This window comes from Tupaia chinensis, unplaced genomic scaffold (genome assembly GCF_000334495.1).
Source record: "Tupaia chinensis unplaced genomic scaffold, TupChi_1.0 Scaffold000381_1, whole genome shotgun sequence".
In the NCBI taxonomy this organism is placed as follows: Eukaryota; Metazoa; Chordata; class Mammalia; order Scandentia; family Tupaiidae; genus Tupaia; species Tupaia belangeri.
Genome location: NW_006159883.1, coordinates 4160895 through 4173160, shown reverse-complemented (window position 1 = coordinate 4173160; position 12266 = coordinate 4160895). Strand labels below are relative to the sequence as shown.

The 12266-nt window shown below is 40.1% G+C and overlaps 1 protein-coding gene and 1 pseudogene across 2 annotated transcripts in view; both read right to left on the bottom strand.

Annotated features, from left to right (window-relative positions):
- The window catches only part of LOC102489921 (ESF1 homolog), a 4295-nt pseudogene extending 1858 nt beyond the window's left edge, over positions 1-2437 (bottom strand).
- Positions 1-11907, bottom strand: part of TTC21B (tetratricopeptide repeat domain 21B) — a 94364-nt gene extending 82457 nt beyond the window's left edge. For both annotated transcript variants that reach the window (XM_006153579.3, XM_006153580.3), the window contains exons 1-3: positions 11769-11907; positions 6557-6686; positions 6356-6466 (exon numbers count right to left, since the gene is read on the bottom strand). In XM_006153579.3, the coding sequence (XP_006153641.1) occupies positions 6356-6466; positions 6557-6686; positions 11769-11789 (262 nt within the window). In that variant the 5' untranslated portion in view covers positions 11790-11907. The remainder of the gene's footprint in view (positions 1-6355; positions 6467-6556; positions 6687-11768) is intronic.
- Between the last annotated feature and the right edge of the window lie 359 nt (positions 11908-12266).

Genomic DNA, 12266 nt, shown 5'->3' with positions numbered 1-12266 from the left:
CCTGGCATGAGTTTAAGCCACTGGATCCGGGACTCGAACCATAGTCGACTACATGGGAGTCCAACGACATAGCCATTACAGTAATTGCTGGTCCCTTTTTTAACTTCCTCAGCAAAGTAGGGATCATTCAAATCAACATCAGAAGGAAGTCCAACTTCACTGGCTTCTTCACCCAGAGCCTCCTGTTTTATGTTTTTTTTTTTTTTAACTTTTTTTTTTTCGCCTCCTGTTTTATGTTTTTTTTTTTTCAATCTTTTTTCTATTTCTTCTTCTCTAAACATTGTTCCCAAGGGGTCAGTTTATCCTTTTCTTCCAATTTATTTTTAACTATCTCTTCTGAACTTTCTTTAAGACCTGGAACCCACTTAATTTCCATTTTCATATCATTTTCTTTGCTTTTTTTTTTCCTTTTTCTTGAATAACCTGCAAGAGTTGCCCATATTTGCAATTTGATCTTCATCATCCTTCTGACTTTTGTTTTCCCATCTTCTACACTGACTCCATCATCATCTTGTAGCTCTTCTATCTCCTCTTCACATTCACTAGAGGAAGCAAGGTAGGCTTGAAAATCCATGTCCAAAAACCTCTTCTTTTTTAAACTTCCTGTTGAGCGTTGTAATTCTTTCATGATTAATCTCATCCCAAGTGATCTCCACTGTTGATGTTCCCATTGCAACAGCTGTAAAATAAATTGGTTTATGTGCTGTTAAATCTACTTTTGAGGCTACATCTTCGGGCTCACCATCAAAAGTAATTATCATCTGATATAAATCTGAGCTTTACAAAAGCACAGCTACTTTCAAATTTCAGGCCATCATAACCTTCATAAATGTTACTGGCTGTCTCAGGAGAACCACAGTCCACTACGGCATAATAGTACTCAAGTCATTTGAACTGATAATCTCTCAGTTTTTCTCTAGAGGTTCAGTCCTTTTCAGAGGCATCTTCAGGAATACTTAATAGCTTTATTGGTCCTTGAATTTGCTCTTCCTTCATTCTCTTCTTTCCAAACCCCGAAGGATATATATTTACAGAAAATACAACATCTCCTTTAGGTTTAAATGAATTGAACAGAGCCAGCAAATCCTTTGCCTTTAATCTATCCCAGTCCATGTTGCAAACCGCTAATTGATAAGTAATCGCATCAGCCTGAGGAGCATCTTTATCTAACTCTCTCCAAGCGTGCTCAAAACCAGATTCTTCCGGCAGTAAGTCTGTCATATCGTCTTCATTTTCAGAACTGGTTTCCACATTTCCTTTACCCCTTGCAAGGTCAGGACCACTGTCACTTTCACCTTCCTCCTCAATATCCTCACTATCTTCATCACCTTCCTCCTCCTCTTCATCATCTTCACCTGCACCAGCAGCAGCAGCAGATGGGCTACCGACACTGGTAATTTCATCTTCAGATTCCTCATTGCTTCCCTATTTCACTAGTACTTTCTGAATCTTTCTCCACATCGTCATCATACATTTTACCATCTGTTGGGTTTTTATGATCACTGCCTCTTGCCATCATGGGTGAAACCACTGACTGTATTTCTTTTCTGGTCTTTGAACATTTGATCTTGGGAGATATAATGGATTCAGAGGGGCTGGAATCTACTGTCCGCTGAACAACTTCTTTTCCCCTCCTTTGTACTATGCTGTGTAAATTCTTCACTAGCCTTCTTGGGAATTATTTTTGAATCTATCTTCTTAGATTTACATGAGTTTTTCATTTTCTGAATTCTTTCAGATTTATCTAAATCATTTTTATTTCCTGAATTCTTTTGATTAATTTTCTTGGTTTGTTTCTTCTTTTCCTCAGTCAAATGTTTGGAATCTATTTATTTTCTACTCTGTTTTTTTAATTTTTCTTTAATTTCTTTGGTTCAGTGCTTTGCTATCTTCATCAGAGAAATCAGAATCAGAATCTGAGAGGTCATAAAAGAATTCCAAGTTCTCTGTCATGCTGTGGTTGATTGGGCACCCTCTTTTATGCACAGCATAGTTAACTTAAATGTTTTTTTTATAGAACATGGCTCAAAATCTCTTGTCGATTTTGACTTTATCTTTTTTTTTTTAGCATTTCACAAAATCTTGGGTCTCTTGCAACCCGACTAAACCACTGGCCACTCATTATTTCTTGTTTGGACGACATTTTTAAATGTTTCAGTGAATAAAATGCTGGAAGAAATCAAATATATCTCTGGATTCGCTCAGAAGCTCACATGTGACAAACCCCCACAATGCTCCGTGTCCAATTCATTCAACTCCTGAAGTGCTAGTTCTGTGACAAGTTGGGCATTGTCATAGAGAAGAATTGGGTACTTCTGTTGACCAATGCCAGCTACAGGTATTGCAGATTTCAGTGCACTTCATCAATTTGCTGAGCATAATTCTCAGACGTAATGGTTTCACCAAGATTTAGAAAGCTGTATAGGATCAGACCCACTGAACAGTGACCTTACCCTTTTTTTGGTGCAAGTTTGGCTTTGAGAAGTGCACTGAAGCTTCTTTTCTGGCCTAACCACTGAACCATTGCCAGTTGTCATAAAACATCCACTTATCATAACACATCACAATCCAATCAAGAAATGATTCATTGTTGTTGCATAAAAGATTGTGCTTCAAATTTATATTTTTAAAATTTATTTATTTATTTATTACTTTTTAGGTGGCTCAGGAGGCACCCACTTACTGAGTTTTTTCACCTTTCTAATTTGCTTCAAAAGCTAAATAACCATAAAATGGTCAATGCTGAGTTCTTCAACAACTTTTCTTAAAGGTTTTTTCCACAGGGCAGGTGCACTCACTAGAGAGAAACAAAGTCAGTGAGAGGGAAAGTGAGAAATCATCTCTCAGAGGAGATAACCACTCCACAATCCCTTCTCCATTCTTCTCTCAGGACTTTGGGTATGCATGCACACACATCCAGGGTGATTTTCAAGCTGTCAGGTATGGAACTCAAATCACAGTTGGTCATGTGAGAGTCCAGAACTTTGAGCACCACGCCACCTACTAGAGCCCTTCAGCAACTTCTCGTGTACTACTAAGAGCATCAGCTTTGATGATTGCTCTCAATTGGTCATTGTCACCTTCCAGTGGCTAGACCTATCTCCTTATCATCAAGGCTCTCATTTCCCTTGCAAAACTTCTTGAACCACCACTGTACTGTACCTTCCTTATCAATTCCTAGGCCAATGTGTTGTTATATGTTGCAAGTTGTCTACACTGCTTTATGATCCATTTGAACTCAAATAAGAAAATTGCTTTTTGTCTAGCATCATCTCCATAGTCTAAACACAGATGAAATAAACAGCAAGTATGAAGGCATTAAGCAAAAAAAAAAAAAAAAGAGAAAAGAAAAGAAAAAGAAAAAAGACATAAAGTGAGAAATGCACATTAAAAACATGTATAACATAACCATATTTATTTACGAATGTATCCACTATGAAAAGGCAAATTTAAACAATTCAAAACCATAATTATTTTTTGCACCAACCTAATAACTACTAATTTCTGTTTATTCTAATATATATGAGTATCTACCTAGAACACAAATATTATCTTATCGAAATCTGGATCGAATTAGAATCAGCACCTGCTATGCAATAAGGAAGAAGAAATGTCAGACTGGAGGGCTGTGATTTTAGCAGCTCTTCCTTTGCAGAAATGGCAGCATGGGGGACCAGCAGTTAGCGGACTCCCATGTAGTCGATCGTGGTTCGAGTCCTGGAGCTGGTGGCTTAAACTCACACCAGGCACGTGTGCGTGCATGCCCAAGATCCCGAGAGGAGAGTGGAGGAGAAGGGATTGCGGTGCTGTCATCCCCCCGGGGGGTGATTTCTTGCTTTCTGTCTCTCTCTCATTCTCCGTCTTTCTGGTGAGCGCACATGCACTATAGCAAAATTAAAAAAAAAAAAAATTTAATAAAAATTCTCAAAGAAAAAAATAAAAAAGAAATGGCAGCATGGAAAAGGTGTGTGACTCTTCCCCTTGGCTCAAAAGATAGAGATTTATACGTGGAATTACTGAGGTGCAACTTTGTGAGTTAAGGAAATAAAATCATCTCTGGAGGGCTATAGACTGCTTGACAAGAAGACCCCTCTCTTCCATTCTCCTCACCTTCCCCTCTCTACTCCTGCTACCACTTCAGAAGTTTTCACTGAACAGTCATGATACAGAAACAAAACAACAATAACTAATCTCACCAGGTCAGGCATTACATTATTATTCTTTTTTTTTTTTTTTTTTTTAGAGGGTTTTTTTTTGGGGGGGCTCAGCAGAGAAAGAGACAGAGAGACAGAAAACGAGAAATCACCCCCCAGGGAGGATGGCTACGCCGCCTTCCCTTCTCCTCTCGGGATCTCGGGCACGCACACACATGCGCCCGGTGTGAGTTTAAGCCACTGGGTCCAGGTCTTGAACTGTGGTTGGTTGCACTATTTAGCCTAGATTTCTTTCTTTTTTTTTTTTTTTGGAGAGGTTTTCGCTACAGGGCGTGTGTGCTCGCCAGACAGACAGAAAGAGATATAGAGACAGAAAGCGAGAAATCACCTCCCAGAGGGGATGGTCACGCCGCAATCCCTTCTCCTCCATTCTTCTCTCGGTATCTTGGGCACGCGCGCACACGCGCCCGGCGTGAGTTTTAAGTCACAGGGTACGGGACGCGAATTGCGGTTGACTACGTGGGAATCCAGCGACACAGCCATTACACTAACTGCTGGTTCACTAGCCTAGATTTCTGACAAGTCCCTAATGGGCATCAGATGGCCGTGACTGCACAAAATTGGCTATTGCCAGAGCTCAACTCAAGTCTTTTTTATAATCAAAGATTATATGAGCATTCAAGAAGAATGTACACTAATAATCTAGACCTTTTCTAGGCAATATTGACAGATATTTGGGCCCCTACTAGGGCTCAGATCCATTTAGCATCATCCATAGTAGTCAACACTCAAGGGTCTCTAAATAAATTCCATTTCTATCTTTTTTCAGTGTTCTGGAAACTGCATTACCCAACAGAACCAATACTGTTGAGAATAACAAATTAAATGAAACTTGATTCTAGAAAGAAAGTATTTTATACTACTTTATTTTTAAAGAATAATTCTAGTTCTCCTATGAAAAATGCTCCAGCTAAATAAACACAATCCTACTGGTACACAGAGAAAGGCAATCCGCAAAAGAGCCTAACCCCAAACACTGTATTTGCCCATTTCTCCTGTCTGGTCAATGCTCTTCATATTCAAATCCTACCTGTCTTTTGACAATCAGATTAAGTCCCAATCTTTCCCAAACCTTTCCCACCCTCCTACTGTGAATTAATAATTCATACCAGTTTCAGTTATGGACTAATTTGTTCTCCCTTTTCTTATCACTTTATATAATAATAACATTGGAATTTGATTGCTGTGTTTTTTACATTTTGTTTTCTCAGCTGCATTATAAATTTGATGTTATGGATCACTTAATACAATTCTTTTGTATTTTCCAACTATATTTGGCATAGTCTCTTGCAGAAAGTAAGCACTAATTGTTACATTAGATTATTTGCTCAACATAATATTTTAACTAATTTTTTATTGATATGTACATGTGTAGGTTGAGTAAGAGAGATATGCAATACTTTGCTTAAGAAAAATTATTTTCTAATTAAAAAACTTCTGACAGCTGCCTATTGTCTAAATATGTGAAACAGGATCTAAACTTACAATACTATTAGTGGTTAATGAATATATATGGACAGATACAACACTATTTCTTCTCTATTACTTGTAAATTAGATATTCTGCCTCAGCCTAATTAAGCTACAATGTACACTAAGACAATTTTCACAATTGTAATTGCTGGTTTATACACAAGGTGTCTTCTATAATCTTGTGGTATTTTCCAACCCACTACTGGATAAAAAAATTACTGAATACTTCTAGGAACTACCCCCTCTGTGGAGTTATAAAGGCCATCAAAAAGCCTACTGTTTACAAGATAAAAGCTACATATAGCTATATATTTGCACATAAGTTGTAAAATTGGCTATTGCAGAGCTATTTGCACAAATACCAGTTTTTTTGTCTATCCATTTTCTTAATACCAAGTAGTAATATACGTCACCTTTAAGTTAACTCAAACAATCCTTATTTACCAATCAAACATCTGTCATTGGAAATAAATAGAAACGTAATATAAGATATGTCTCAAGTTTGATAACTTTATCATCTTGTCAGGAAGATTAAACATATGTAATATAATCAGTAGCTATAGATACTTTACAATACAATGTAATCAGACAAATTATTATGGCAATTGAGAAAAATCGAAATGAATTGACTAGAGAAACTGTCACAAGCATTGTTCATAAATACCGTACCTGGATTAGGACTCATTTTATGAGCATGGATCAGAGCAATCAGAGAACAAAGTGATACTTCTTGTTTATTTTTAATAGCCTCAAGTTCTCGAAGAGCTTCTTGAGTTTTACCTGAAAATCAGGACAGTGATATGAAAATCTGTTCTCAGGGCAAAGCAGGGATGTATAATGTATGGAATAAGTTTACTAATTAGTACATACCTTCCATTAATACGGCATAGGCATGATAAAACCTGAAGACTGGGTCGCTGCCATATCTTCTAATTCCTTCACTGGCAACAAGTAGCACATGATGGAAATATCTCTCTTGACAATAGTAATTAATCAAAGTCTAAAAGGAAATAATGATGAAACTTGAAAAATGGTTTTAGTGTTCTGAAATACTCCAAGCAGCAGATAATCTAAAATCTGGAACATCAAAATTTAGACAATACGGTTGTTTTCTCCCAAGTTTCTAAAAATGTTGTTAAAGTCTAGTACTCAATACCAAGGATTGCATAACAGAAGGAACACAAAAATCATTGTTCAATATTTTCTAATCATTTCAATCTTTTTTTTTCCAATTGTTTGCTAATAGTACTGAAATCAGGCTACTTTCATTTCTTTCTTTTCCTTTACCCAGTTTTCTTGAAGGCTTTACCCAGTTTTCTTGAAGCCTTTAGAAAATAGAAAAACAGACTAAAAACATTTATTAAAACAAAAAAAGAAAAGAAAGAAAACAAGCTTCCACTGACAGATCATAGGTTACTTTCAAAAATCTTTTTTTAAAATAATCTATTGTTATTAGAGCATTACATAGTAGTGAAAAATTAAACTCAGCAATCTTTTAGATTGGTTTAAATCAACATATTATTATTATTAATTTGCTATATTATATATAAGAATAATTTTATATATTATTATTATTTTTAATTAGCTATGCACTCACCAGAGAGAGACAGAGACATGGGGAAAGCAAGAAAGTTAGCTGCCAGGTCCAGGACTTGAACCACAGTTGGCCACATGGGAGTCTAGCACCTCAACCACCAGTCCACGTGCTAACCCCTATACTCAACAATGTGTTGTCAAAAGTTAAATGTTTTATGTGTGAGTTCTACAGCAAATAGTGATTAGTAAAAATAGATGATCTAAACTATTTTTCTACAGAAAAAAAAAAAAAGGCTTTAAGCTTTTTTTCTAAGTCACATTATTTCTACTTACAAGATAGAAAACCTCTACCAGGAGATATTAAGTTCTGATTAGATGAGTCTGTGCCATATACGATTTTTCTCAGGATCATATCTAAGGCCTGGTTGTTCGGCTAATCCAGGAGAGAAACTACACTTCACCATCACTGGGATATACCTATTCACCTCCATAAACAACTTCGGGCCGTGCCATACCTACTTACCTGCGCTGACTGTACAGCTGGCTGGTCAGAAGCAAGAAACACTAATAAGACACTGATTGAAGGACTGGAATATAAGGGTGTCTGGACAGCTGTGTTTTCTGTTCTAGTGTTTCTGGAGAGTTACAGTCCATGTGCTTCTCTAGGTCAGTTAGGCAAAAGTTCTCCGTAACTTTCACTCTGCTTCCCTCTGTGGTTCTGCTCTCTGCTCCATAACCACATTCCTTGAAAATGTGACCCATACCTTACTTCCAAGACCCAAATAGCATACCTCAATGCAGTGCAGTTTTCCTCCAACATCCCACTTCCTAAGGTTGCACAGGACTTCCTTGTCACCAATAAGAACACTTTTTTATTTTGGAGAGGTTTTTGCTATAAAGGAACATGAGCTCACCAGAAAGACAGAGACAGACAGAGAGACAGAGAGTGAGAAAGCACCAACCAGGGGGGATGGCCATGCTGCAATCCCTTCTCCTCCATTCTCCTCTTGGGATCTTGGGCATGCATGCACAGGCACCTGGTTTGAGTTTAAGCCACCGGGTCTGGGACTTGAACCATGGTCAACTACATGGGAGTCCAGCAACATAACCATTATGCCAACTGCTGGTCCCAATAAGAACACTTTCAATGTCATCTTACTTGACTTCTGTCCAGCATTTAGTTTCACTTCATACCTATAGTCCTCCCCAAAATTAGTGGCATGTAAAATAAAAAGGACTTAGGTCAAAAGGCAAAAAGACTTGGTTTAGTTTTGTTTGTTTCTTTCTTTTTTAAGTGCCAGAAGGTTCATGTGCTTGCCAAGAGGGACAGAGAGACAGAAAGTGAGAGAGTACCCTCTAATGGGGCATGGTACAGCTTTAATTCCTTCTCTTCCATTTCTCCATTCTGTCAACATTTGGGGCATTTATACACATGTGTCCGGCATTTATTCATTTATTTATTTATGAGAGATTTTTGTTATAGGGCATGTGCACTAGCCAGAGAGACACACAGAGAGAGAGACAGAGACAGAGACATAGAAAGTGAGAAATCATCCCCCAGAGGATAGCCACGCAGCAATCCCTTCTCTATTATCCTCCCGTGATCCTGGGCACATACACACGTGTCCAGCATGATTTTGAAGCCACTGGGTCTGCGATTCAAACAGAGGTCGGCCATGTGGGAGTACAGTTATGTAACTGATATTCCATCTGCTGGTCCCACCTGGAATGTTTTTCAAGCCAATAGGGATGAGATTTGCATTGCAGTCAGCCATATGGGATCTGGCTCCCTTAACCACTAGCTCTGAGACTGGCACAAAAACAACTGGTTTTAAATCCGTGATCTGTCTCAGTATGCTCACTTGTTAAATGCTGTTAGTAATGCAAATTTGTAGATTGTAAACATTAATTAACATATTGCAGTATAAAAGTTCCATTCTAGGGGGACAGCAGGTGGTGAGGTGGTTAAAGGTTCTGGATTCCCACATGGCCGACCATGGTTCAAGTCCCAGACCTGCCGGTTTGCTTTCTCACTGCCCTCCCCCACCCTGTCTCTCTCTGATCAAACTGGAAAATAATAATAATACATAAAGTTCAAAAAAATCCAGAAAAAAATTCTATTCTGGAAAAATAAATATATACTGTTCCTCTGAACCCCATTTGATGTTGACATCTAAAAAAACAAACAAACAAACAACAACAACAACAAAATCTAGGTATAGCCAAGACCTCTTGTCTAATCTACAGATTCATATTTCCACTTGCCACCTGCTATCAACACCAGAAACTGAGTCATGGAATCTTCCCTTCCCATTTGCCTAGTCCCCGGAAGTCTAACCAGTCAGTAGGTGTCTCTATTTCTCTAGTGCGCACCCCACTAGTCATACTTACTGTCACTACCTTGATTTGGGTTATTCAACAGACATTTACCGACTGCCTGTAAGTGCTGCATGTTGGGCCAGAAACTGTGAATATAGAGATGAGTAAGATATGGCTCCTGCCCTCAAAATAGTTTATTTACATTTGACAACGGAGACTGTAATCTAAACACTGATAGACACTGTAGTAAATGCAAGAAAAGAGCTTATTAATTGTTTTAAGAATGTAATATAGTAACATTGAGGCAGCTTTGTTAACTGAGGGTGCGATAAGGGGAGCATGGAAGATTTCAGAGCTGACTTGAACTGTAAGCCCCTCACTCCTCAACACATACTTACTTTTTCTAGTACTCTTTCATGATTCTTGACAAAAGCATAGGAATGAGCCAGGCAGAAGAGCAAGCCAGGCAGAAAACCCTCAGCCTTATCACAGAGATAAGAAATACGCCATGGCACATGGAGATGGGAGTGGTGATAGAGAGGACTAAAAGCCACTCCATATTCCAGAGCAGGGGTTCACGGGCCTGTGGGTCTTGCTGACTGTTTTTGTATGGCTAGTGAGCAAAAATGATTTTTGCATTCAAATGATTCGAAAAATAAAACGGAGAGGGTATGTGGGAACCAGCAGTTAGCATAATGGCTTTGTCACTGGATTCCCACGTAGTTGACCACGGTTCGCGTCCCGTACCCGGTGGCTTAAAACTCACACTGGGCGCGTGTGCGTGTGTGCCCAAGATCCCAGAAGGAGAATGGAAGAGAAGAGATTGCGGTGTGACCATCCCCCCTGGGGGGTAATTTCTCACTTTCCATCTCTCTGTCTCTGTCTGTCTGGCGAGCGCACGTGCCCTATAGAGAAAAACTTAAAAAAAAAAAAAAAAGAAAAAGAAAAAAATGAGAAGGTATGTTATAACATGCAAAAATTATATGAAAGTCAAGGCCTAAAATGTGCATTATCGGGCCCTTCGTAGAAAAAGTCTGCTATTCCATGAGGTGGAAAGGACTAGACAATGTATTTAGAGGGAAAGGTAGGGTCAAGAAGGACCTGATAGAAAGACTTGAACTAGAGCCTCAGTCTAAGTGATGGGAAGCCGTATTTAGCATTGAGGTGTTTTCATTAATGAGTTCATTTGGGTGACAGGTGTGAAGAATAAATTTAAGGGGATGAAAATCTTTAAGGGTTTGTGGAATAGCTTGACAGAAGGATAATGTGAAAATTCAGGAAAAAAGCGAAAGAGAATCCAACACTCTCTAACATCTGTCACTGCCAAACTGCTCTCCATCCATTTACCTGCTTATTGTCTGATTTCTTCTACTCAAATAAGTTCTAAGACTGAAAACGGTTTTGTTTTATTATTGCAGTATCTTTAGTGCCTACAGTAATGGCAGACATAGGCAATCAATCAGTATTTGTTGACATTATATTACATTAGAGTTGTCTGACATTAGGCAGTAAACTTGGTGAAGGCAGGTACCTGTTCAGTTCTGTGTATGGCTATAGGCAGTTTCTACAGGACATACCTATGCTCTCCATCAACACTTACTGAACAAGTCAACCGGTGGAGAAAGAAAGACTATCATTGAAAAGATAAACTTTTTCAGGCCCTATGTCTTGTTTTTTTAATCATTTCTTGGTGAACCGTGGCTAAATATTTGCCAAAGAGATGAATGAGGAAAACAAAGACTGCCACCATAAAAATACAGACTCCTTCATGTTTAAACCTCATGTTTTTAATTGGGTTCACATCATCTTTCCGTGCTCCGTTTCCTGTCCAGTAGTGGAGCTGACACCAGTTTGCTGTGACTCCTTAAACAACGCACCTGGACGGTGCACTGCCAAATGCTACGCAAGCTTTCCCTGTAAGCATGACACAAAAGTAAAAGTAAACACAAACAGGGTGGGGTCCAGCGCGCGAATGGCACTTCTAAAAGCAGCCTGCCAGAGGGCTGCTCCGATCTTCAGATTCCGAGCAGAGTCCACCGATCGGGTGACGAGGCCCACAGTCCCACAGTCCCAGGCTGGTGGCGCCACAGGAAACTCGGTGCCAAAGGCAGTGCGGGGTGATAACGGCCTCCCCAGGTCCTCGGAGCTCTCTCCAGTCCCCCAAACCATCGCCTCCGCCAAGCAAACCCCACCTGAGCCCTGTCCACCAATCCACCCATCGTCTCACCTTCAGCCCCTCCGAATCCATGGCTCCTGGGAGGCCGGTCCGCCGAGCTCCAGAGCGTGCTCTCGCCGCAGCTCAGCGGAAAAGCCAGGGGCTCAGGCTCCGGCTCAGCGGAGGCCCCAACCCGCTGGCGCTCCCCGACTCGGCGGAAGGAGGGGCGGGCGGAGCGGGGTCGTCATTGGCTGCCAGCGGGAGGGGGCGGGCCCTGTGCAGCAGGGATTGCAGGGGGCGTGGAGCAGGAGCGGACCCAGACCAAGAGGGAGGGCTGCGAGGGCGACCCCGGGAGGGACAAAGTAGGGCGGGCGCGACCAGACGGTGGAAATGAGAATGCAAACAGGGAAATAGCCCTCGGACAAAAGTGAGTGGTCAGGCCCGAGGATATGGAATTAAGTATAAAGGCAATGGGGACGGAAGTAGCAAGAAGGGCGAGTTTACTTTCCGTCACTGGCTACAAAGACAGACACCATTTTTTCACGTTTGTATGGAGGGCGATTACCGCAG